This window comes from Humulus lupulus, chromosome 8, assembly GCF_963169125.1.
Source record: "Humulus lupulus chromosome 8, drHumLupu1.1, whole genome shotgun sequence".
In the NCBI taxonomy this organism is placed as follows: domain Eukaryota; kingdom Viridiplantae; phylum Streptophyta; class Magnoliopsida; order Rosales; family Cannabaceae; genus Humulus; species Humulus lupulus.
The window spans coordinates 13713825-13739273 of record NC_084800.1 but is presented as its reverse complement, the minus strand read 5'-3'; the positions used below and the strand labels follow the sequence as shown (position 1 = coordinate 13739273).

Below are 25449 nucleotides of genomic sequence, written 5' to 3'. Positions count from 1 at the left end.
GTTACTCTTTATATTTGTGTATTAATGGACTTTGTTAATCGAAACGACATTTTTTATATACAATACTAAGGAGAAATATACTATTGTGTGTCATCGAAATCAAAATAAATGTTCTAACATCAAGGGTACACATTCTCATAAAAAATGTCAATACATAATTTATCCCTGAAGTACTGAATGTTGTCCTCGATGGCATATGATAAGGGAATGTCTCCAAGAATGAACTCCAAGTGTTTGATGGCGAATACACCGCAATCTCCGCTGAAACCAAGAAATCTTTATTGTGAGTGTATTGAAAATTAAAGGAGAACATTATTGAAAATCTGAATTTAGTACGTCTACCTGGTTCTAGACTGTGGGACAATATCAGTGGACATGCGCTGCCAATCAAAGTTTGGAACGGTGATCTTCGGTCTAGCTATTTTTAACTTGGGGTGTCCTTTAAACATACCAGAAGCGTTGAGTAAAGATGGAAGCATCCTAGTCCAAGGCTCCATCAACTCAGACAACTTATTATGGCTAAAGTTAGAATGATCTGAGTCAAATACAGTGATCATCCAATCAGCGAAATTTATTTCGCAAAGGACCCAGTGCCAATTTTCCATGCACCAGTGGAAGTAGACCTCGTTGCAATCACCCCAAGGCTTCTTGTACTTTTTGGCATCTCCCTTCAGGAAATCAAGAATGTCCGAGTCCCATTGGTAAGTCCTGCCATTTTTCTTGAATTCCTCGTATCTGGCAGGAATATATTGTGCAAATGATGAATCAAGTACGGTGGCTTTCACGGGGTACGTCTTCGGCAACTCAAAAAGACGTCTCCGTATAAGATAATTCGCAGCGTCGAGATGCTGCAAATAAATAGAGTAACGTTAAGGAAGAGTGGATTGTTAAAATGAGATAAATGTTCTAACAAACATAAGAGACTTACAGTTTCTGCCAACCATTCTTTTGCCACCTTCAACTTCAAGAACCAAACAGGGGTCCCATCACAACATTCCAACTTCCTCGGTCTGCTGTTATCAATCTCACCGAGTACCCATCGGTTAAAAGTTGTCAACATATCTTGATCCAACACCTTTAAAGGAAGGATCGTAACTGGGTCCTTGAACTTTGGTTTCTTGGCTGCTGGAGTATATTCCTCGTACCTTACTGGTCTCTGTCTAGTACGCTTACCTGTAAAGGAGCAATTAGTATCTAATCTTTTTAAAACAAAAAGAAACTCATGGATTAGTCGTACCTAAGACCGTCTGCACTGGCTGAGAAGGTGTGGCTTCTCCAACAGAAGGCTCGTAACATGAGGGGAGAATGTCGTACTCTACATCATCTGTTGGAGTGGGTGCATGAGTATGTGCAGGAGTAGGTGCAGGAGTAGGTATACTACCTAGTGTTGCCAGCTTCTCTAATATGACTTCTTGATTTTTAAGGACGATACCTAGAGTGGCCTTAACATCGTCCACTGCACCTGATAGTCTGGCTATCTCACCCAACACCTCCTCATAAGCCCCAGGAGCAGGAGCAGGAGCAGAAGTAGGTTCTGTACTAGTATCTGGAGCAGACTCTGTCGGGGCATCCTCCACAAATATGCCAGCCTCAACGGCTATCTCAGCCACCGCAACAGCCTCTGCCTCAGGATCGTAAGGTCTTCCATCCTCTGGTGCAGGCTGGATCATATTCTGCAGCATCGCATACCTAGGAGCATCCCCCTCTGTCCTCTGATATACGGCATCAAAGAAGTCTCGATCATTTGGTCGAGGCCTTAGGATAGAAATGCATGACAACTGTAATGGAAACACAACAATCAAATTAGAAATGACATAAGTTGATTAGTATAATTCAAAATTTCTTGAATTATTTAAATGTTTTATAACTTACATGTCTCCTCGCAAGTACATCCTTCAAATGCAAATGCTTCGGCTGGCCTATGCTCTCCCACTGTAGCATCCTAGGGAACTTGAATCCACAGGGCTTGGCGTGTTCCTTCTGTAAATCAAGAATCGTCTCGTACGCCCAATATTGCAAGGCTGGTGGATACCCCTTGCAAGTGTACTTTGCCTCCACCTTAAAACCCTTAGAAGACTCCGCCTCAATGATCTTCTTCACCTTCTTACCTGGTATTGTACCACCAATCGCTTTCATATCTCTATTGAATTGTTTCACAGTTGTATCAAATGAAAGGGATCCCCATGGATACTTCTCAAAATAATCTAAATCCTCGACCATCGACAATGAATCTCACCAAATAGCATTGTCGTTCTCAGCGCCCAATAGTATCCCCTCCACAAAGTAAACCAAACCGAGCTTGTACAAATCATCAGGTACATCGCACATACTAAAAGCTCGTTCCAAGATACTGAACCGAATGTCTTTTTCGGGTTCCACACTGAAATATGTATCAACTAGGCGGGAGGAAGTAATGTGAGGTTCAATGTCAACGGCAAGTGGTGGACAGGAGCAGCTCAGGCCGGTGATAATGGCGAACTCGTGCACCCCAAACTTACATAAGTTTGGGCCCATCAAGAAGTGCACCTCATCGCCACGCGGAGACTTGACCTTCCGCAAAAGTAGTGTGTGAACCAATGCCCCAGAGAACGAAAAGGGAGGGGCTGTGAAGAATGGTCCAAAAACAGACTCATTCACCCTCCCCAACAATCCATGCTCCTCAAATCTTTTCTTCAATTTTGTTAACCTCCCGGAACCCCTATAGGTCATACGACCGACATAATGATCCTCCATAGGGATCTCTAGTGGTGGGATACGTTTGGGTGGCATCTGCAAAATATCAAAAAAAAAAAAAAAAAGAATTAGTTGAATTTATAAAAAATACTCAATCTTTTGTTCAGCATCGAAATGGGCTCGATGTACCATCGAAATAGCATCGATGGAGCATGGAATCGATGCCATATATGTTCAGCATCAATATGGCATCGATGTGGCATCGATAAACCATCGTTTGCCATCGATTATGCATAAGTATCGACATGGCATCGATGTAGCATCGATGTAGAATCGATGTAGAATCGATGTAGCATCGATGTAGCATCGATGGCCTTTCGATGGTACATCGATGCAGCCTTTCGAGTCCACATCGATGCTCCATCGATGCCATGTCGATGCTGATGCGAACATCCAATTGAGATGTTATTTTCGATGGTGTATCGATGTCAAATCGATGCCATATATGTTCAGCATCGATATGGACTCGATGTGGCATCGATTATACTTCAGTATCGATTATGCATCGATTATGAAAGAATCGACATGGCATCGATATACCATCGATGGAGAATCGATGGAGCATCGATTACTCACTGTATGTCATCGATGGTGCATCGATGGAGAATCGATGTGGAATCGAAAGAACATCGACCCACAAAATTTTTGCAGAATTTGCAGAATGCACATAGAATCAAACCCATTTTAAGCTACATTTTTTGCAAAATAAAGATTAACAATCAAACCCATTTCATCGATTTATACATTACGATTCAATTTTTTTTTTTTAAAAAAGACATGAAAACCGAATGTCTTACCTTACCGTGGCCGGAGATGGAGAAGACGGTGGCGACGACGACTGTGGGGAGAGAGAGAGCTTCACCTGAGATGGTGAGGATGTGACGCGAGAGAAAATAATGAGATAGAAATGAGAGAGTTTGGCTGGGAAGAGAGAAGAATTTGGTTTGGCTGGGAAGAGGAAAGAGTTCGGTTTGGCTGGGCAGAGAGAAGGTGAGGGGTCTTGATATGGGTATTTTTGTCCAAAATTTTAAAATGGCATATATATGAGAGATTATTTTATGCTGGCATTTAAAAAAAATTAAGTATGTTATTACACATACTGTCTAAAATTTCCCTTCCAAAATAAAGTATTATTTATTACACCACACAACACCTTATTTTTTTTAAATCTTACTTTTAATTTAATTAAGAGAAAATTGCGGATAAATTATCTAAATTTTGTATTTACTTGTGAATAGATACCAAAAAAATATTTAGCAGTAAAAATACTTAAACTTTACTTTTACGGTCATTCCGTAAGTACCAACAATTAAATCTTACTTTTATTTAATAAATGTGTGGCTAAAATACCTAAACTTTGTATTTACTTGCGGATAAATACTTATTTATTTTTTGGTAGTAAAAATAACCAAACTTTAAAATATAAAAAAGACTAAATATATATTAATTAATTTAAAAATAAAAAACTACTGTAATTAAAATAAGAAGAAGATAATTAAAAATAAAAATCCATGTTCTAATTTCATTAACTCTTCAACAAATGGACTAATAAATGATAATGATGAATAAATTATATTTAAATGATAATAATAATAAATAAATAAATAATATTTATCTATTATTTTATTACATGGTATTGAAAAGAAAGCATAGGAATATATAGTCATATATATATATACTAGATATAACAAACGTGTAATATGCATATTTGCTTAGTTTTATTTATAAAATTTATTAATTATTTTTTATTAAATTTATATTAATTTCAAATAAATATTATATTTTAATTAAATAATTTATTTATTTTTGCTTAAATTTATGTTTGTTCTAGTTTTTTAATTTGAGAATGACAATAAGAGATTATATATTATATGTTTAATGTAATATTAAATATTGTACGTGAATTTTAAATTTAAATTTCTTGCTAATTTTTTTAAACAAGCAATTTGTTACTAATTTACAGTAGATTATATTATATGTTCAATATGATATTATTCTAATAAATAAGTTTAAGTTTAATTAAATTTTATTTAAGTTATTAAAAATGTATGATTTTATTATTTTTAAATAATTATCATTGTAAAATATCTAAAAAAATATCCTATTTTAATTAATTTAATTATTTTAAATAATTATCATCGTAAAATATCTCCAAAATATCATATTTTGATTTTTTTAATTATTTATTTTATTTTATTTAAGTTTAAGTGTTTACAAACTACCATTAAATATAAGAATATTCTGTTAAATATAAGAATATTCCGTTAAAGTTAACATTAAAAAAATAAAAAACCGTTAAAACTAAGAATTTTCGTTATCTACACACTTATTATATAGAAGAAGATATAAAATAAATATATTTTAATTATTTATAATTTTAAAATTATTACAGGATTTTAAAATGATAAAAAATAATTTTTTTAAAATTATTTTATCGTACTTTTACCGTTAGCAAATAAATTTTTGGTATTTATTTACAAGTAAATAAATTTTTTTGGTATTTTAGCTACAAATTTACTGAATAAAAATAAGATTTAACGGTTGGTACCTACGCAATGACATTAAAAATAATATTTTGGTACTTTTATCACCAAATTTTTTTTTGGTATTTATCTGTAAATAAATACAAAATTTAGGTACTTTATTCACAATTTTCTCTTTACGTAATAACTTTATCTTCTTCTGTCTAAAATTGTTTTATTTCATTTTCTCAAATTTGTTTATTTCTCTTCTATATAATAAGTGTTTAGATAACAGAAATTATTGGTTTTAAATGTTTTTTTATTTTTTTAATATTAACTTTAACTGAATATTCTTATATTTAACGGTAGTTTGTAAACACTTAAACTTAAATAAAATAAAATAAATAATTAATTTTTTTTAAATATGATATTTTTTTTAGATATTTTACAATGATAATTATTTAAAAATAATAAATAATTAAACAAATTAAAATAAGATATTTTTGAGATATTTTACAACAATAATTATTTTAAAATAATAAATATTTAAACAAATTAAAATATAATATTTTAGAGATATTTTACAATGATAATTATTTAAAAATAATAAAATCATACATTTTATAACTTAAATAAAATTTAATTAAACATAAATTCACTTATTAGAATAATATCATATTAAACATATAATATAATATATTATGAATTAGCAATAAATTACTTTTTTTTTAAAACTAGTAAGAAACTTAAATTTAAAATTCACGTATAATATTTTTTTTTTTTAAGAAAACAAAATATTATTACTAAGCTAAATCGGCTAATAAAAGAGAATTACAAAGAGCAGGAATACAATCACTTGTGAATTCAGGCGCTGTAGCTAAAAAGTGAGCCACCTGATTCGCGAATCGTTTAACAAAGTAGATAGAGGCATTCTTAAGACCAGAAAGGAAACTACAACAGTTAGAAATAATCAGGCCTAAAGGTGAAAACATCTGAACCTGATGTTGAATAGCATGCACTACAACTAAACAGTCAGACTCAACTATAACATTAGCCCAATCTTTCCTTTGGATCCAACTAAGAGCTTCCTTGATGCTTAGAGCTTCACCTAACACTGCAGTAACCTTGTCTCTCCTACGACCACACAGAGCTTCAAGAAAGAGACCATTACTATCCCTCGCCACACAACCAAAGCCAAATCTATTCTCAGTTTCATGAACAAACACATTGACATTGATCTTCATCATTCCATCGTGAGGTTTAGTCCAATGCTCTTGGTATGCGACTCAACATCTGAAAGGGATGGAAATACTTCTGAGCTTCTAACCACTGATGAAGACAAGACTGACTTATGGACAAAACTCGATCAACCGAAACCTTCAGCTGCTTCCAAACCAGATCATTCCTAGCTTTCCAGATAGCCCAACATGTCATGATAAAAGTAGCCATATCCGAGCTAGAGATATGAGAGAAAACTGTACTCAACCAACTTGTAAAATTGGCATTACATTAAACATATAATATATATCTTGTTATCAATCTCAAATTCAAAAACTAGAATAAATATAAACTTAAACAAAAAATAAATAAATTATTTAATTAAAATATAATATTTATTTAAAAATTTATATGAACATTAATATAAATTTAATAAAAATAATAAATAAATTTACTAAATAAAACTAACTAAACCTCCGTATTTTAATAGACCTCCATATTTCAGTTGCTTTCTATCTAGTAAACTTATAAATATAAAAGGGCGAGAGAGAGAGAGACAGAGAGTGTGACACACGCGTATAGACGAAGAAGAGGAGTCAATTTCTGCGGTAACTCATTTTCCAAAAAGACACACCAACACCTCCTTTTTATTATTATTGCTATTATTCGGTTTAAACTGCACGAAGCGAGCGAGCGAGGGAGCGACACAGAAAGAAGCGAGATACACATACATACATACATAACATAACATACACCACACACATACACATACAAAAAACCCAAGCAAGCATTGTCTCAAATTGGAGGGCTGGAGGGAGGGACGACGGAGACGATTTCAGTTCCTTCCAGATCTGTTTACGTAATTTTTCTTCACCCTTTCCTCTTATCCTTCTCTGGGCTTCCAAAAATCTGAACTTTTTACTTCAATTTGGGTTTATTTTTCTATGCTTCTACCTATTTAACTTTGTCCTTCTATATATGTTTTGTGATTGGTGACCTGAATTACGTTGTCTTTTTTCTTTTATTTTAATTTCTCTCCTCCACTCAGTTGTTGGTGTTTTTTATTAGTTTTTTTAGCCCTAATTACTTGATCACTGTGATTTAATTAACTGCTTTGTGTGCTTTGATTCAGATGTTTTTTGCTGCAAAAGGATTTTATCAATTATTGTTTATTTAAGGGGTTAGATGGGGTAATTGGAAATGGGAGGTTTTCATTTATGTCTTCATTGACTGTAAGGTCAAAGAAAACAAAGTTTTAGTTTTTGTGTCCAATTATCATCTTAATTACTTTCTTAATTTTTTATGACGAACTTAGTTGCCGAACTTTTCATGCTCAAGCTAGGGAAATTACTTAATTTTTTTTTCCTGTGAACTAGTAATGATTTCTTTTTATTGTACCCCGAACATATGACTTAAGTTATAAAGAGTTTGGGGTTTTGTTTTTGATGATTCACTAGAAAACTTGGAATGTAACTGGGCAGGTTAGTTTTTTGTCTGGTTATGACTACATCTCTTTCTAGATACATTAATAATTGAGTCTTGTAGGATAGACTTTTGAGGATATTATTAGTTGGTAGTTGTAATTTATATGGGCGGGTCTATAAGCTTTTGTATTTTCTTTATCTTATCCGTACATTGTATGACACTCTTATCATTTAACTGCAACTACTCAAGCTTAAAAGTGTTACAAAGAGACGTACAGTAGGCTTACCATCTTGCATCCGGATTTATTCATAGGAGGGACAGAGAAGTCTCAATTTTTTATCACTGGAAGAGTATAAGAGAAACAACAATTTGTTCCTGTTTCTTGCCTATATTAATTAATCTCAGCTATATTCCATTTCTTGATGATCTATCATTTCTTTTCTTATACTCTATTGAGGGATATATTTAGAGCTATATTCCTGTTTTCTTGTTCAATGTGGATCTTTTATAAATATTGGATTGGGGAACTTTTTTTATCTGTTGCCGAGACAAACTATTCAGTATTTAATGTTCATTAGATGCATATGCATTTCTGATGGGTAGATTATAAATCTCTAAGATTATTATCTGGGTATTGATTTTTGATTTTAGTTTCGTTTTGTTCTTTCTACTTATGAATAGTTTATAGCTTTCTGGTTTGTATCAACAGAAGGCTGCCTCTGGTACAGACATTTATGTACATGGTTGACATTTGGATAGTGGTGTGAACACTATGGATCCAGTCAATGGAGGGAACAGTCTTAGCAATCCCAGTCTTGCCTCAAAACAAAGGTTACGTTGGACCCATGAGCTTCATGAACGATTTGTTGATGCTGTGGCACAACTCGGAGGACCTGATCGTGAGTCACACTAGCTTCTATTTGCTTCGAGGCTGAATTTTCACAATATTTTTTTTCCCTAAAATTCTAGTTATGTCATTTGTTTGCTGGTTTTCAGAATTCATTCAATTATGCAACATTTATCAATATTATTTTATTTGATGTATCACTGCTGGGCACCGGGGTTTTGGAAGAAAGAAGGGGAGGGGGGAGTTGTTTATATAATATGGTAGAGATCGCCATTGATAATTATAAAACAACAAGGTAATGATATCTTAGTTAGATGGACTAACTTCCTCTCTTTTCTGTATTCTTCCCAGGTGCCACTCCAAAAGGTGTTCTCCGAGTGATGGGTGTCCAGGGTTTGACTATTTATCATGTCAAAAGCCACTTACAGGTATATATGGTTGAGTGAGTCATTGTTCTTTATAAAGTACTGGATTTGTTGGACTTAGCATCTATTGCTCCTCATTGTTTATTTTATTTCATTTCACTTCTGTGATGCATCCAGAAATATCGGCTTGCAAAATACTTACCTGACTCTTCATCTGATGGTATGTGTATTTGATTCAGTTGGTTCCTTTGTTTTTTTCCCCTTCCCTGGTAGCTGATAGATTCTATTAATAATTATATCATGTCCTGATTCGTTATGCATTACTGCAAGGGAAAAAAGCTGACAAGAAAGAACCTGGGGATACTCTTTCTAATATGGAGGGTTCATCGTAAGTAGAGTTTTACTTTATGTTATTCTATAGTTCTATTACTAGTATATAAGTGGATCTATCAAGTCTAGTCTTTTAATAAGAGTTTATGATAAAAGAATCATCTGATTAAATACGGGCATGCTATTGCCTGGTCTCACAGATAATGACGTGTAACTGAGCTAGGAGCATGAAATCATGAATGATGAAAATATCTTGTTCAATATTTCCGAATTATCATCAGTAGACTGATTTATGTGAGAATGTGTGTGCTGTTCTTAGCAGTGGGATGCAAATTACTGAAGCATTGAAGCTGCAGATGGAGGTCCAGAAGCGTTTGCATGAGCAATTAGAGGTTTGTTTTCTCTTTCCCATTAAGCAATATAAGCAGTACACTGCAATTGTTATTATTGTTATTTTTTTTACCTATACAATATTTATAACAACCTCGATGAAGCATATAAGTTTACCATGTCAATGCACAACAGGTACAGAGACAGCTTCAGTTACGTATAGAAGCCCAAGGTAAGTACTTGAAAAAGATTATTGAAGAGCAACAAAGACTAAGTGGAGTTCTTTCAGATGGGCCTGGTTTGGGTGACAATTGCCCAGAATCTGACAAGACTGAACCAGTAACCCCTGCTCCAACATCTGAGACACCCCTTGAACTCCTAGACAAGACTGCCAAGGAACACACCCCAGCTAAGAGCCTTTCTGTTGATGAATCCTTGTCATCTCACCACGAACCATCGACCCCAGATTCTGGCTGCAATGATGGTTCCCCAGCTGAGAGCCCTGAAGATGAGAGATTAGTGAAGAAGCAAAGGGTTAGCATGGGTGGGGCGTATACTAATCCAGATTTAGTGCTTACACACCAAATATTGGAGTCAAGTTTAAATTCTTCTTATCAGCAACCACAATCTGCTTTCCTGGCTGGTGAGCAGTTTGAATCATCAAGAAGTACCGTTGGTAATGATGATCATTTGGAAAATGTCACAGCTGGCAATATGTAATTCACTGTCTCGGGTAGCGCCTGCACTTGGGACTGTTCCAAGCTGCCTTGTATGAGTGTGTTAATTATGTAGATGTCTCTGATCAGGTCAAATGATGCTGGTAATCATAGATGTTTTGAGTTAACTAGGTTCAACCAAAGCACATTCATAAAATGTAACCGAGGTTAATTACATGGGAGAGTTACTGTGAACAAGGGTAAGAACTAGTTCAGTTATCTGCTAACATTATATAACGTTAGATCTTATGCATAATTGTTGTCCAAGATTCCTGTTATTCTTCAGTGGATGATGTTTGAACCACGTTTTAGAGAATTATCTGTATCTGTGCTTGGTTACAATCTCAGTTTAAGCCATATGGTAAAAACAATTGACCCCCTCAGCCATTGTTGGCCACCCCCTAGCAGTGGATATTCTCCACAAGGCATTCGCTCTCAACAATGTCATCTATGCTTTTAACTTCCAAGTTAGAAGTTTGACAGCCATCATCATATCTTATCTTTTTTTTTAATTTATTTTAAAGGTGTGCACATGAAAGGAGGAATCTAGCAATGCACCCACTCTCAGCAGATTGTAGAACTGCATCTGATACTAAATGGCACAACAGGAGTTAAAACCCGAATCCATATACCTTAAAACAAGACCAAACTGAAATGATCAAACCCAAACAGGGAAGGTGGGCAATACATTGATGACATTGACAAGACAAGATAAAACATTAGTAGCTAAGGTAAGAACCCTCTTCTCCTACACAAACAGTCATGTTAAATACTCTCATCTACACAAACAATCATGAAGATCGATGTCTCCGATGGTTAACTCTCTTAAGAATGCAAAGACGTAGTCGTCTACTAAGGGCCTCTAACTTCTCAAGTTTCTCACTCTTGGGCTTCTTTGGAACGGTTGGCGCTTTCTTCTTCTTCTCCTCTTTTGCAGGTACTGACTTCTGCTGCGTGGTACTTCGAAGAGGTGTTGCGAACACCTTAACGGTCTTCAACAATATAAGAAGTTCATTAGAGAAGTAAACCAATAAAGAGAGGCTATATTCAGAGAAAGAAGAGAAATACCTGATCACCATTTTCTGCAGCTGTGCAATCTGCAGAAGATTCTTCATCACTGCCTCCCAATGATGAGCATCTTCCCCAACTTTCTCTATTTGAGCTTGTATACGAACAACATTCTTCATTTTGGGAGTCTGGCTTCTCCTGTAAGTTCACAATGAGAGAAATTATACGAAGCAAATATCTATGACATGGGGAAACCTACAGCTCACTATTAGCCTCCTTCCATGGTCATCTTTAAAATCAAGAGTCCAATGGCCATTCCCTATTTTGAGGGAATTAGAAGAAAGATCAAGTGGGAGGGGATGAATGTAAAATATTTACATGAATTTTAGCGATACTCAGGTGCACTGCATAATTTCCTTAAGTAGGTGATACACAAACAGCATTGATGGGGGAGGGAATAAAACTGTGGCTCAAACCATGTATTTCTCAGGAGAAGAAAAGGTTTTCAGTTGTGACTCTTAAACTCAATGATAATGAGTCCATGACCATTTGGATTTGGAAGGTGAAAAGAAGGTAAAATAACCTGTAATTGTGATGATTCACGTCTGCTAAGTGCATTAATCTCATCAAGTGCAGAGTCCTGTATTAATCATGATAGCACAATATTTCAGCACAACGTAACCATAGCAGCAAATAATTAATGAACCAGAAGAGAAGATTCATACAGTAGCCACTGGAGCAATATTAGAAAGAAGTTTATCCACAGATTCTGTGGTTGAGATGATGGGAGGAGCAGAAGAAGAACTTGCTGCATCAGTACCAACAGAGCGAACACCAGTGATTATCTCGTATAGCAAACCCTGAAAGCAAAGGGAAGGAAAATCATGCAATAATAAATAATGTTTCATACATGATATTCAACATTTGTGGTCCCTGCAAAATCTTCTACGTCCAAAAGTTGCCTTATTGTGGCCACCCTCAAATATGACACACAAATAGATGCCGAAGCTTTCGAACTTAGGTTTTTCAAGTATTAACTAAGCAACAACCTATTCACTCATGAAATCGTTAAGAAGAAAAACATTAGCTAACAACTCACACGAAGCAGAACAGACAAGCGCTTCAAATTATTATAATAACACGACATAAAATGCGTATTACCTCATCCATACCAGCACCAACCTTCAAATCCCCCAAATCGTAATATTTCTCAGGCTTACATGTAACAGAAGGTATTTGTGGAGGGTGGAGAACATTGTAAAAGAAAATGGATACTGAATCATAGAAGAACTGTGGTCGAGAGGAGTTGTGATCACCATCAAAGTAAATAACATTTTTATCACCCTGCAGAATATCAGAAATACAATTAAATCTTTCAAATTATTCCAATTGAAAGTGTCTTACTTTGTGAAAAGTAATGGATTCAAATTAAGGGAGTACCGCATATGAGTTATGGATGACATTCGAATGTTGGGGTTGGATGAATTTGTCATCCTTTGCATGTCCAAATAATGCAGGAATGAACGTCTTGGGTGCCACCTGCTAGCCGCCACAAATAAGCATAATTAGTTATCTAGTAAAATTAGGTTCACGGATTTCTTGTTTATAGTAGGCTTATTATTTACATAGACAAACCTGTACGCAATTAAGATCCATAATATCAAACTTTGCCTTCTTCTCAATCACCCGCCTCATGTACTGCACTGCCATTTTAATCTAATAAAGAAAAAAGAAAAAGCAGATTAGCAATAAATGGAACATGAACAGAAATCGAACAATTTTCCAAGACACAAAACCCATGTCTTGCATTCTAGCTCAATATATTGAGAAGAAGTGAATAAACAACTACAAATAAAGGAATAAAAAACAATAAGAACCCACAAAACTCAACAAAACAACAGTCAAATTATCTAAAGAAAGATAAAAACTGAATGAGGGATAGCATTGATATGTTTCAAAATAAAAAAAGTTGACACTATTCTAAATTATAAATTTGGTCCACATTTAAATAGAATCTTTAACCTTAGGTTTCCCCTTTTTCGATCATAACCTCAATATAGAATTTTGAGGTAAGAGGAAGAGATATTTACAGTAAATTTAGGAAGCCGGATTTTGTACACATCTACAAGTTCCATCATCAGATTGTATAAATTTGAAAATGCACTATCCAACACCATTCCAGCTATGGAAGGGTCTTCTGCTCCATAAAGAAGGCTGCGTGCATCATCATATATTCCATAAAAATTAGTTATGTCAAAAATTTACAAATGGAGATTTCACACCCCAAAAGATAAAAAAAAAAAAGATGGCGGGAAAAATAACTATTTATCAATGAGTAAAATGAAGATAATTTATGGAAAAGAAAAATATTAGGAGACATCAAACTTGAAAACCAAGAACAAGCAATTGAAAATACAATACTTAAAAAGCAATTATGAGAAACATATCCAATGGTAGATTACAGCAACCAAAAAAAATTGTGAATTTCCATAAATTCGCTTAAAATACAAGATGATAAAGATTAAGTACCAGGTAACTGCACCCATGGAACGTCCCCATAGACCTATGCGTGAAATTTGTTTGTTGCTTCTTAAATATGATACAACAATTTTGAGATCATCTCTCTGCACAGAGTAGTGAAAATTTAGATAATTCAATAGACAGGAAGCTAAACAAGGGAAAAAAAAAACCAACAACGCAGAAAGTTTTATACCTCATGCCAACCAAGGCTAACATAATCACCATCTGATAAGCCTGAACCCGAAAAATCAAGAGTGAAAACAGTGATATTTGAGGGAAGAAGAATTACAGCAGCCTCATTTGCATCTGCCCGGCATCCACTGCATTGTTAATGAGAAACATAATAAGGTTCTAAATTCTCTATATGAGATAATAGTTAACCAATTTATTATGAACTAAATATATGATGAAAAATTAAAATACAAACGATTAGAAGTTCCATTTCTTTCACAAAAATTCTGTCTAACAACATACCTGTTCCCATGGCAGTATATCACACAAGGAAGAGAAGCATCTTCAGGTAAATCTGAAGGCAGATAATGACTACATCGCAACACATGGCCCCTTGCATTCCTGAGCTGCAAAATTCGATGAATAAATAACCTATTACGCTCAGTAACTAACTATAATGGAAATGCACATTGATGAAGTTCAATGAAGACAACAAAAGACTCCAAAACAGTGGCAACTAATGTCCATACTTGCCTCCAAGTCTTGCCGTTTATATGTTCTTCCCGCAAGAGAAAAATTATTTTCCCAAAGATACTGATCTGGATTATACTCTGCCCTGTACATAAACGTCCCGGATGAAGTTAAAATTAACATCCAAAGAAAGATTTTTTTTTTATCACCAAAGAAATGTTTCAATTGCTAAGAAACAATAACTCGATGATACAGGCCAAATAATTGATTTTTTTTTTCAGCCTTCATAGTTGAGATTTTTAATTCATTAGTGTGCATTAAAGAACAATTATAATTGCCTATAAAAAAAATTAAAATCTTACCTTTAACAGGAAATGCTTACTGGGGAACTAAATTTCCTTAATTTTTCTTTTGTGAGTGAAATTTCCGCGTGAAATAACAGTTAAAATATTTGCAATCCAAATTGGCAGAAACTAGATACCTCTATTAAACTAGTTGTCTATCACAACTCTTAAAAAAAATCGATGCTAAGCACACCAAACAATTACTTAAACATCCAAACTATGTGAAATTGATTATCTCTGATGAACATTTTCTTTTGACTGGAAAAGGAAAGTACATAGATGATAATAGAACAGAACGAAATGGGTACCTGGGCGGGCGAATTACAAAGTTGATGAATTGATCGATCATCTTGCTTTCGAAATTTGTATCATGAAAATTTTAATAAGAAGAAAAGGGAAATTTTTTTCCAGAAAAAGCTTCTGTTTCAACGTCAATTCTCTGCCATTCACAAATTGGGAGCCCTTTCGTATCCCCCAGTCCAAATTTCCAACAGTAAAATACCAAGAAAAGCTTTTAGCTTTGAGCTTGAGTTAGCAACACCTTACAGAGAAAAAAGTGGAAATTTTTGTGTAGGTCTACAAGCAAGATCCAATACTCTGAAAAGTACCATACTAAAAAGCTGCAACCCTTTTTTCGGAAGAAAATTATAGAGAAGAGAAGACCTTTAAAACTCAAAGCAGGTGGCCCCCACCATCACCACTTGCATATCCAAAATTTCCCAGATCTCCAAACTTTCACAGCTAATTTCTTGGTTCTGGGTTTTCTTCTCCATTTTCAGAAAAAACAAAAAATGGGACCTTTGAAAAGAAAAAGAAAAAATTCTCAAGCGGCGTGGGTGAAGGAATTTTGGTTTACAGGACTTAAGGGACCAACAAAATGTGACCTTTAGCTGTTTGCTGTAAAGGACAGCCAAAAAACAAAGAACACCAAGACCAAACCCAGAAAGAGTCGTTACGGAGAAGAGGAGGAGGGGTTTCTTCTCCGTACTGGGTCAGAGAATTGGCAAAGGAAACAAAAAATTGCTAAGAAATTTTAGCTGAGTGAAGGAAGATACAACCGCAGCCACTGGAACACAACACAGCTCACGGCACAGCACCCCACTTGTCCTAACAATATTTTTTCTTTTTCCTTAAAAAAAATAAGAAAATAAAAAAGAAATATTTGACTTCTCTGCTTTTGAGTACCTTAGTCCAAATTACAAAGTTGAGTATTATTTGCCATGACAAAGTTGGGTATTTTTATTTTTGGAATTGAACAAAACAATACAAAAGCGTAGTTATCATCTATTATTATGGTCATATTTTCACAATCTATGATCTATTTCTATTATTCACTGCCATGGGCCAACTGTGTTCCCTTGTGATGATAATTTACTACTAACAATAACAAAAAAACAAAAACAACTTAGTGATGAATGTCATAAAGGACATAATTATTCTACATTTTATTTAAATGTTAACGGATCTAACTGTAACTTACCTTAAGGAAAAAAAATGGAAATACTTAATTTTAAAATTCTATTCCTTTAAAAAAAATTAAAATTCAAAATGCGAGGAGATGCTTCAAATAAATCCAACGGAAAATTCAATAATATGAACATATACATTGAAAAGTTTTATTATTATTACTGTATTTGTAGGAAAGTTTGACATTTCAATTAAAGGGGTTTAGTTTCAGCGTGACTCTGAATTCATTGAGTAAGATCATTGGTTCTATCTTCGATCTATCATTTCAAAAACCATGCGAATGCCAATCTCAATGTAAATGCTAATTCGAGAATAAATTAACAATCTCAATATTTCTTCTTTTTTTTTTGAGGAAATCAATCTCAATATATCTTTGGAACTGGTGAAGCAATGGAAAATCTCGATAGTTAGCAGACAATTATAACAATAATAAAATTGAATTAAGATGATAAAATTCTCAATGATGACTTAGTATCTTTTACAGTTGGCTATCTTGTGTACTTTTTACAACGGCCAAAATAGACCAAAGAACGAGCACACAGTTCCAGCTCTTGTATTTCTACTATCAGCCTTGCCAAGTTTTAATTGAGATTTCCAGAAGGAAAAATTCACCAACAGCAATACAAAAGACTCTCTGGCGTGTTCGAATAAATTTCGACAACAATGTACTGGCGCCCGTCTGTGCAAATTGCTAGTCAAGTGTAGATGCTTGTCATTTTCAGAACTCTCCGGGAGGGGAATTATCAGCAAGAAGAATTATTAAGGATGCAAAGCATTGATCTGAACTTCCGAGTGCTAGAGATGTGTCAAGGGGCAAGATTTTTGGTTATGGTGTTAGTACTAAAAATTTATATAGTTATTTCAAGGACTACTAGCTACTTGGTTTTACTATGCCCTGCAACTTCCACCCACCAAGCCCTGCCAAAGCAAATGCCTGAGGCAAAACAATGAATTAGTTACGAACAACAAGATTAAAAAACTACCAAAAGTATGACCAATTTCTTCACAGGCATATATAAATAGTTGAACCAATTGGGTGCATACGGAAAACCTGTCAAAATATGATTACAATACTGACATCAATAACTTAAATAAACTCTGCAAGGCTGCAAATATAAAAGGGGAATCATTTTTTTCGCTATCTTTTTTCGAGGGGATTAGGGCCAACAAACCTCACAATCACAGTGTACAATGGGAGTTAAAAGTTATAGTTTCTTTACATTCTTTAATCATGTAGGACTTCTCCTTTCAAAGACAAAATTTGAGAAAAATGTTCGTTTATTAACAAGGACAGAGTATTGCCTAAAGAAAGGAAGCCAACCTCAGTCCAAGATTTCCCAGTGGTTTCAAGCAAAGCAGCATTGCATGTCTTTAGTTCTATGGAGGCACCAGTGAACATTGAGGCCGCCTCTTCCCAACCCTTATTATGTCCCATGCACCTGTAAAGTTAATGACAAACATCATCATTAAGCTCTGTGTCCTCCCTTTGTTACTAAATCTCGAAGAGCATAAGAAAGGTTTTATGAAAAGAAAAACAAAAGTATCAAATGATAAAAAATCCGCACATAAAGAAAAAGTGAGTTAAGGAAGTAGATAGAAAAAACTTTGAAGAGAAAACAATCCTATCAACACAAAGGCAGGCTGAAGACTCAGCCTGCAAAAGTCAAAGTATGGCAATGAAATTTATATATACATATAAAAATAAATGTCATTGCCATACTTGACTTTTATATATATATGTGCTTTTGATGGCATTAGATGATATTAGTTGAGTTTATATTACATTTGTGTGGATAAGTATATACCATAAGCAAAAACAATAAAACTAACATAATTTTTGTACAAGAATATTTATTTTCCCTTTTTTTTTTAATAACTGGTCAGGTAGGTTAAATGGATGGTGAGCAGGACTTACATAACAGTAAGTATTTCATCACTTGAATATCTACAGATAACTTGTTGAAGGTGCTCAGCAGTCTGTCCATCCATGGCTGCAACTGAATAAAAGCTTGAAACATATCGTACTTGGGCTTCCAAGAACCCTTCAACTTCTTCCTGCATAATCTTAAGCGTCTCCCTAGTTCTCAATGCATTACTACACCAAAAATTACAAACAGAAAACCAACAAAATTTCAATCTCCAAAGCCAACAAGAACTCATTTTGCCTAATCAAAAACACCAATTTTTTTTCAAGACTACTCTAATCTCTATATTCCTACCTAGACAAAATAAGTTGAGGAACCCAACCCAATTCTTGAAGCTTATGAGCTACGTTGATAGCATCAGATTTCCCTGTTTTACTCAGAGGCCGATCATGATCTGGCACAATTTAAAATTTTAAAAATGGCTCAAAGACATAAAAATTCAGCACCCAATTCAAGCTTCGATTCAGTACATAATTTAGTTGAAGAAAAGGACGTAACCCAGATGGTCAAACCTCGTAGCGAACGGTCACGCCATGAACTCTTGGCGTGGCGAAGGAGAATAAGGCGTCGAGCTACAGACTCAGCTGGGGACGAAGGGATTTCCGGTTCGTCGTCTTCCTCAGAGACAGTTCGGCTTGAATCTTCCACACCCGTCTCAACCACCATAGACGACCGTCGAATCAAGCGTCTGAAGCTTCTCCGGCGGGTCGAGGAGGGTTTCGAAAAACTGGGTCTTGATGGAAACTGAAACTGGGTTTTGAAAATGGGATAGTTTAGCTGTAATGTATTAGAGAGCGTTACTGCATTCATACTGGGTATTTCAACTAAACCCTGAAAGTAGAGAGAGGGAGAGAGAAAGAAAGAGATAGAGAGAAGGGAGTGAAGGAAGGAGTGAAGTACGAAGAAGACGAAAGAGTTTCAGTTTCGCCTAATCCGCAGAAAGAGTTTCACGCGCTGGAGCGTAGCTTCAGTTCTCTCAGAAAACGGCGAGTCGTTTTTATCTTAAACGACATGAAACGAAAACATATTTGTGATACTATATATAATGGATAAATCGTGTTGAAGAAGTTGGAATGGGAGCAGTTACGAGATCGGAAGGGAATGAGGTTTGTCGTACATAGGTGGGGGCATAAGCGTAAATCTGATTTGACTCTTCATCTACACCTGTCCTCCCTCTCATCTCATCTTCACCCCTCTTCCGAAGAAGAGAAGACGATGCAGAAACAATCTTAAACAACGAAGACATTTAACATATCGTAATGAAAAAAGCCTCCTTTTTTATGTAATATATATTGAATCGAACCAAAAGCAGTTGTCAATAGTAACGCCGACTCAGACGACGGTACTTTCGCCGTCGCGATACGCCCTGTGTTTGCATGTATATTCCTTAACCATACTCTAACTTCAACTTTGTTAATTATTAGGTTTCACTGAAAGAAACATTTTTTTTTAATTAATTAATCTATTTTCATTTTTTTTGGATGCAGATCGCGTGGTGATCGACGTTCTAGTCTTTCAATTATAACAGCGACTTGTTCAGAGGTTCAATTTTTCTTTGGGGTGGGAATTAAAAACCTTTTCTTTTTCTCTTAATTATTTGATGCTTTGATGAATTTACACACACATATATAAATATACATATATATAGTGTAGCTTAGGGTTTTGAAGTTTCATGCTTGATATATGATAACGGTTTGTGATGGTTAACCGTAGTGATTATTAGCTGATTGATATCTCATCTATGAGAGAAGAGTATGTTTGCTCTGAAGGATGTTGGCCCAAAATCTGAAGGAAAGACATTGACCCAAAATCTTTTGTTTCATCAGTTCCGTGGTCAACTTTGCCTGTATGTTTGCTCTGAAGGATGTTGGCCCAAAATCTAAAGGAAAGACATTGACCCAAAATCTTTATGTTTAATCAGTTCCGTGGTCAATTTTGCCTGTTAAACCTAGTAGTACCCTAAAGACCTTTAAGTGAACTTTTTTTTGGACAAAAAACCTTAAGTGGAACTTTGATTAGTGCCGGAAGTCATATTGTTGAAAGTTGAAACTCAGGGACACAAGCTCTCACACACTGTTACTCCCGATGTTTCTATAAACATTATTCATGCTCCAAAAATGTGTATATATATATTATTAATAATAAAAAGATGGTGAAAGCAATCTTGACTTTTTGGCTAAACTACCATAATTTATAGTGTGTATAGTGCCTTTTATCTGGGTTATGCCTCACATCATTCATCTCTATTACTTCCTTCAGCATAGATGAATACATAAAGACACTGAACCTGATATTTAGAATCGTCAACGGAATTTCTAAAGTTACAACACGCTAAGAGATTTCTGTACTTAATTTTAGATTGATTAATTGAGTTTGTGTCATCTAATTGCTATTGGTGATGATGAAGCTTTTGACTTTTTGTAGACCAATTTACACTATTTTCTCAGGTTACAAAAGGTTTTTTATAATTTCGTTATGGAGATCTTATTATACAATAGTTCTCTGTGTTTGCATTTGGACATTAACTGATACTAGGTGAGTTAGTATTCTCCTGGGGTAAGGTGTCATGACTGGATTTGTTTTCTATAACTTTCTTAGTATGAAATAGAACTTAGTTGCACTATACTAGCAACATTATAAAGTAAATTTTAGTCCAAATCTCAAAGTATCTGTGCTTTATTATATTTAGTTATACACTTGTATGTTCATTCTTTTACTCAGCAAATTTGAAGCAAATTCTTATAATTCTTTGTTGGTTATATTTTGTTATGATGCTTTCCCCCTTGTCATTTTATATATCAATATTGACTCAGGTATAAGCACTTTGGCTAACATGTCTCATTACGAAGGGGAAGAGATGGATCATGTTGCAGATGATAATGAAATGGCAGAAGGTGATGACATTATGTATTTGCGTGGTACAGAAAATGGTGATTCAGATTCAGATTCAGATGATGAAGAATATGATAATTTGGTTCGTCCTGGTTATCTCACATTGATTATCAGCTATCATCATACACCTGTTGGAAAAATATAAATTGGTTAAAAAGTACTCATATTCCCCTATCTTCTGCAGGAGAATAAAATAGTAGATACATCTGCAGCGGATGCCAGGAGAGGGCAGGATATTCAAGGAATTCCTTGGGAAAGATTGAGCATCTCTCGCGAGAAGTATAGGCAAACTAGAGTAGAACAGTATAAGAACTATGAAAATGTTCCACAATCAGGAGAAGGCTCAGTGAAGGTAAAATGCAAATAATCTTTTTTTTTGTGCTCATATCAGTATCAGACCAGTGTCTTTATTGGGTTTCTTTTTACTAAATGCTTCGTTTTTTCCTCCTAGGAATGCACACCAACCAAGAAAGGAGGATTATATTATGAGTTTTGGCGAAATAATAGATCAGTAAAATCAACAATCCTTCATTTCCAAGTATGTTGTTGTTTACATTTTTTTGTGTTATTCCATTTTTATTTTTTAAAATTATCATACTTCGTCATCTATGTATGAAATGAAAATTGATATATATATATATATATATATTAGTATTGTGTTTCTGTATATGTGACCTTCTTCTTGCGTACTTTTTTTTAAAACTAGACATCTCGCCTAATCCTACAATATTTGGAGACCCAAAAGCTGTTGCAATTGCTATGTATGTGTCTAGGAAGGACTCGAGCCTAAGATCTTGTGGTTGCAAATTTATTGCCTAGCTATTTGGGCTACCCCTCTTGGGTCTCTTGGCCTACATTCTAAAAATTGTTTCGACTGATATTTGATATTTAAGGTTTATCATATGGTGATTGATCAATTTTGAGATTAGTTAATAGAGTAGACACATTACTAGGATTGTAGGTTGCAGATATCTTTGCTTTTCTGTATAGATTTCATCCTCGCAGACTTGGCTCTCTCTATATGTTTAAAATTATTTATGTATGTACTATTGTTTGCAACTGCAGTTGAGGAACTTGGTTTGGTCTACTTCAAAGCATGATGTGTATCTTATGTCAAACTTCTCTGTTATTCACTGGTCTTCATTGAGCACGAAAAAAAAGGAAGTTCTTGATGTTTCTGGGCATGTAGCCCCCCGTGAGGTGCCATATCTTTTTCTAGACTAATACTTTAAATTATGATGTGCAGTAGTTGAAAGCTTTTTTTTTTCTTCTCCACTGTTTCAATGATATACCTTTTTTGGAGGGGAAACTAAGTTATGTACTTGGAACTGGGATTTCTAAAAGTTTTTTTTTTTTAATAGAAACACCCTGGAAGTCTTCTGGAAGGATTTACTCAGACCCAAGTTAGTACTCTGGCTGTAAGGGATAAGTTGTTAATTGCTGGAGGGTTTCAGGGTGAACTTATTTGTAAGGTAACTATTTCACTGTTAGTCACATTGTGTTTGTTCTCACTGCTCGTAGCTGAATACCACCTGGTCGCTGGTTTCATTATTCACCTTTCTCTGAATATATAAACTGTCTGCATTTATATTTATCATGTATAGATTTGTTAAGAAAATGTGCAACATTCAATGAAGGAAGAATGAAGTCCCCTATTTAGTGGTTCTTTTTCAGTCAAGCCATCACGTGGTGATAATAGTGGTTCCCATATGTAATAACATAAATTTTTGAGTTTGATTTGCCCTTGATGATGAATTAAAACGTGGAAATACATTTTTTTCCTGTTGATCTGCAGTATCTGGATAGACCAGGAGTAAGCTTTTGTTCCAGGACAACTTATGATGAAAATGCCATCACAAATGCAATTGAGATTTATGATAGCCCCAGGTTCCTATCTTTCTCATGTTATGTCACTCACTCAAATTTGTTAATTGCACAAGTGTTATTGTTTTTAAGCATGGGGCTTACCTAAAGTTGACTTTTACCAGTGGTGCTGTTCATTTCATGGCTTCAAATAACGATTGTGGAGTGAGGGACTTTGATATGGAGAGATTTCAGCTTTCCAAGCAATTTTCTTATCCTTGGCCTGTAAATGTAAGTGCTTTGCATCTGTAGCACTGCATATAAGTTGATTTTGCTTGTCCAGTCTATATTAATATTTCCCATTTAAATTTGTCTCACAATCTGTTATCTTGTTCTGCAACTTAAATCCATGGACTAAAATTGTTTTTTGATATTTTTTGTGTTTCATCTCTAAGTGATTAGAGACGAGGCCAGGCTTCTCTAAGCTGAGGCCTCTTTGTTTTGGCTTAGCAAAAGGTCAGATTTCATTTAAGAGGTTCAATATGGTAGGGGAATTCTATATTTAAATATTGAGCTCCTCCAGTACCTCTCTTTACTAGGGCAAAGTTATGTATGTTGCTAGCATGGAAAATATTGCAACTAGCAGAGTGCTGAATCAGATAGAAGCCAGTATCACACTTGATGGAATTTAATAATTTATCTTATATAGGCTATGATATATTGATTTCATGTTTTCTATTGCAGCATACATCCTTGAGTCCTGATGGCAAGCTTCTAGTTATTGTTGGTGACAATCCTGAAGGAATGCTAGTTGACTCACAAACAGGAAAGGTAGATTTTATCTCCTTTTTAAAGATATCTATTAAGCTACAAGCATCAGAAAGTCTTTTAAATGACTAGGCTAATTTGGTAATTTTCTTTTGTAGACTATAATGCCTCTATGTGGACATTTGGATTTCTCCTTTGCATCTGCATGGCATCCTGATGGCCGTAGATTTGCCACGGGGAACCAAGACAAAACTTGTCGTATCTGGGATGCTCGGAATTTATCAAAGTCTGTCGCTGTGCTCAAAGGAAATCTTGGAGCCATTCGTTCAATTCGTTTCACATCAGATGGGCAGTTTATGGCAATGGCTGAGCCAGCCGACTTTGTTCACGTCTATGATGCAAAGAATGGATTTGAGAAGGAGCAGGAGATTGATTTTTTTGGGGAGATCTCTGGTGTGTCCTTCAGCCCTGACACAGAAGCTCTCTTCATTGGTGTCTGGGACCGCACTTATGGTAGTCTCCTTCAGTACAACCGCAGCAGGAACTACACATATCTCGACACTCTCTTGTGAATTAAGAAGTTTATTACTAGTAAGTTTGTACAATTGTACGTGAAATCTCTCTTATGTCCAATTTTCTAATATCCTAAAATATGGTGGATCCAAGTCCAACATCTGTTGTTTGTGTCTGGTAGAGAAGGGGACGAGGATACATTGCTGATGTGATTATTGGTATTGTTTGCTGTGAAATAAAGGTGATTGTCAATAGTAGAGGGTGGGAAGAATAGGTTGATCTGTAAAATAAATGAGAGCATGTAAACTTGCGTTTTAGTGCAATCGGTAAGGAAACTCAAACTATTATGAATTGTGTTTTTTTTTTCGCTTTTGGTATTTGACCTGAAAGCGGCTAGTTTCGTTATTCATAGAGAATTTGCATTTTTCTTGGGTAGTCAACCTCATTCAGCTCTTGTTTGGATCCAAGGTGAAAAAATTAAGAGTTCTCTTGATATTTAAAGACGACATTTGCTTCACTGTAATTCAATCAATATGTGAGCTGGTGCCTGGTAGCTTCTGGCTGCTATCGGATTGTAGAACTTTTATGTGCTTTTGCACCCTTCCATTCGTACAAGATTTGCAAATTAAAGACTAGGATTAGTTTTGGAATATGTCGAGATATGAAATCGTATGTACTGTCATCGGAATGATTCAGTGATAAAAAAAATGAGAATTATAATTTGTCTTAAGGTGTTTACTTAAAATTTGGAATGTGTTAATTGATTGAATTGCCTTTTTTAATAAAAAAATAATATAGATTAGTATTTTAGTCAGATAAATTGTCTTTTGATCTTTCATTTAGTGGAATTTCCATTTTGAAATTCAAAATAGAATTTAAGAGTTAAGACTAATTGCATTTTGAAAAAAAATATATATTAATTTTTTGGTCAATTATTTTAGTCATATTATTTTTTTCTCATTTCTATTTCTTAATTTTATTCCGTCCAACCAAACGTCTAAAAGTCAGAGTATGATTCTTTAAATTATTGGGTAGCGAATCACACACTAAGTTGTTCCATTTTTAATTTTAGGAAACATATATTGTGTGATAATATTATCTGTTCACCCTAAGCACACATGAGATAAGATAAGCAAGGCGA

General features: G+C 34.7%; 5 protein-coding genes across 10 annotated transcripts; 2 read left to right on the top strand and 3 right to left on the bottom strand.

The window, feature by feature from the left end:
- Positions 1 to 119: 119 nt before the first annotated feature.
- Positions 120 to 2220, bottom strand: LOC133795052 (uncharacterized). The gene is made up of 5 exons (XM_062232505.1): positions 1873 to 2220; positions 1238 to 1778; positions 929 to 1173; positions 343 to 848; positions 120 to 261 (listed from the first exon to the last, which is right to left on the bottom strand). The coding sequence occupies exons 1-5, from the start codon at positions 2218 to 2220 to the stop codon at positions 120 to 122; spliced, it is 1782 nt and encodes a 593-aa protein (XP_062088489.1).
- A 4842-nt stretch (positions 2221 to 7062) lies between these two features.
- Positions 7063 to 10682, top strand: LOC133794667 (myb family transcription factor PHL7). Of its 6 annotated transcripts, none has more exons than XM_062232021.1 (7): positions 7063 to 7272; positions 8548 to 8737; positions 9037 to 9113; positions 9228 to 9270; positions 9381 to 9438; positions 9703 to 9772; positions 9906 to 10682. In XM_062232021.1, the coding sequence occupies exons 2-7, from the start codon at positions 8611 to 8613 to the stop codon at positions 10428 to 10430; spliced, it is 900 nt and encodes a 299-aa protein (XP_062088005.1). In that variant the 5' UTR covers positions 7063 to 7272; positions 8548 to 8610; the 3' UTR covers positions 10431 to 10682. The 6 variants fall into 6 exon arrangements, with proteins under 6 accessions (XP_062088005.1, XP_062088007.1, XP_062088002.1 ...); XM_062232023.1 differs by having other exon boundaries at positions 7064 to 7272; positions 9390 to 9438; XM_062232018.1 differs by having other exon boundaries at positions 7065 to 7272; positions 9700 to 9772.
- Positions 10683 to 11037: 355 nt separating this feature from the next.
- Positions 11038 to 16097, bottom strand: LOC133794665 (uncharacterized). The gene is made up of 13 exons (XM_062232014.1): positions 15249 to 16097; positions 14660 to 14741; positions 14429 to 14532; positions 14148 to 14274; positions 13964 to 14058; positions 13525 to 13648; positions 13070 to 13150; positions 12875 to 12973; positions 12596 to 12778; positions 12160 to 12294; positions 12018 to 12074; positions 11495 to 11632; positions 11038 to 11418 (listed from the first exon to the last, which is right to left on the bottom strand). The coding sequence occupies exons 1-13, from the start codon at positions 15287 to 15289 to the stop codon at positions 11218 to 11220; spliced, it is 1467 nt and encodes a 488-aa protein (XP_062087998.1). The 5' UTR covers positions 15290 to 16097; the 3' UTR covers positions 11038 to 11217.
- Positions 16098 to 16814: 717 nt separating this feature from the next.
- On the bottom strand, positions 16815 to 19302 carry LOC133794664 (uncharacterized protein At3g52155, chloroplastic). The gene is made up of 5 exons (XM_062232013.1): positions 18845 to 19302; positions 18627 to 18726; positions 18323 to 18502; positions 17729 to 17846; positions 16815 to 17341 (listed from the first exon to the last, which is right to left on the bottom strand). The coding sequence occupies exons 1-5, from the start codon at positions 19140 to 19142 to the stop codon at positions 17279 to 17281; spliced, it is 759 nt and encodes a 252-aa protein (XP_062087997.1). The 5' UTR covers positions 19143 to 19302; the 3' UTR covers positions 16815 to 17278.
- Positions 19303 to 19404: 102 nt separating this feature from the next.
- On the top strand, positions 19405 to 24743 carry LOC133794663 (uncharacterized WD repeat-containing protein C2A9.03-like). Its single transcript, XM_062232012.1, has 11 exons — positions 19405 to 19710; positions 19820 to 19892; positions 21146 to 21306; positions 21409 to 21576; positions 21676 to 21762; positions 22290 to 22424; positions 22586 to 22696; positions 23020 to 23111; positions 23213 to 23318; positions 23772 to 23858; positions 23954 to 24743. Exons 3-11 carry the CDS (start codon positions 21166 to 21168, stop codon positions 24365 to 24367), a joined length of 1341 nt encoding a protein of 446 aa, XP_062087996.1. The 5' UTR covers positions 19405 to 19710; positions 19820 to 19892; positions 21146 to 21165; the 3' UTR covers positions 24368 to 24743.
- The last annotated feature ends 706 nt before the right edge of the window (positions 24744 to 25449 follow it).

What these genes read in the sequence shown, in the direction of transcription:
- LOC133795052 (XM_062232505.1), bottom strand. Translation starts at nt 2,220, where the DNA reads ATGGTCGAGGATTTAGATTATTTTGAGAAGTATCCATGGGGATCCCTT. An exon ending in ATGTACTTGCGAGGAGACAT is followed by an intron (nt 1,779 to 1,872) that starts GTAAGTTATAAA and finishes TTTCCATTACAG; the next exon opens with TTGTCATGCATTTCTATCCT. An exon ending in GTCCCACAGTCTAGAACCAG is followed by an intron (nt 262 to 342) that starts GTAGACGTACTA and finishes TCTTGGTTTCAG; the next exon opens with CGGAGATTGCGGTGTATTCG.
- LOC133794667 (XM_062232018.1), top strand. Translation starts at nt 8,611, where the DNA reads ATGGATCCAGTCAATGGAGGGAACAGTCTTAGCAATCCCAGTCTTGCC. An exon ending in ACCTGACTCTTCATCTGATG is followed by an intron (nt 9,271 to 9,380) that starts GTATGTGTATTT and finishes CATTACTGCAAG; the next exon opens with GGAAAAAAGCTGACAAGAAA. An exon ending in TCTAATATGGAGGGTTCATC is followed by an intron (nt 9,439 to 9,699) that starts GTAAGTAGAGTT and finishes TGCTGTTCTTAG; the next exon opens with CAGTGGGATGCAAATTACTG.
- LOC133794665 (XM_062232014.1), bottom strand. Translation starts at nt 15,289, where the DNA reads ATGATCGATCAATTCATCAACTTTGTAATTCGCCCGCCCAG. An exon ending in ATAAACGGCAAGACTTGGAG is followed by an intron (nt 14,533 to 14,659) that starts GCAAGTATGGAC and finishes CGAATTTTGCAG; the next exon opens with CTCAGGAATGCAAGGGGCCA. An exon ending in ATATTGCTCCAGTGGCTACT is followed by an intron (nt 12,075 to 12,159) that starts GTATGAATCTTC and finishes TGATTAATACAG; the next exon opens with GACTCTGCACTTGATGAGAT.
- LOC133794664 (XM_062232013.1), bottom strand. Translation starts at nt 19,142, where the DNA reads ATGAATGCAGTAACGCTCTCTAATACATTACAGCTAAACTATCCCATT. An exon ending in CCTCAACTTATTTTGTCTAG is followed by an intron (nt 18,503 to 18,626) that starts GTAGGAATATAG and finishes TTTTTGGTGTAG; the next exon opens with TAATGCATTGAGAACTAGGG. An exon ending in CTGGGAAATCTTGGACTGAG is followed by an intron (nt 17,342 to 17,728) that starts GTTGGCTTCCTT and finishes GTTTTGCCTCAG; the next exon opens with GCATTTGCTTTGGCAGGGCT.
- LOC133794663 (XM_062232012.1), top strand. Translation starts at nt 21,166, where the DNA reads ATGTCTCATTACGAAGGGGAAGAGATGGATCATGTTGCAGATGATAAT. An exon ending in AGGGTGAACTTATTTGTAAG is followed by an intron (nt 22,697 to 23,019) that starts GTAACTATTTCA and finishes GTTGATCTGCAG; the next exon opens with TATCTGGATAGACCAGGAGT. An exon ending in GAGATTTATGATAGCCCCAG is followed by an intron (nt 23,112 to 23,212) that starts GTTCCTATCTTT and finishes GACTTTTACCAG; the next exon opens with TGGTGCTGTTCATTTCATGG.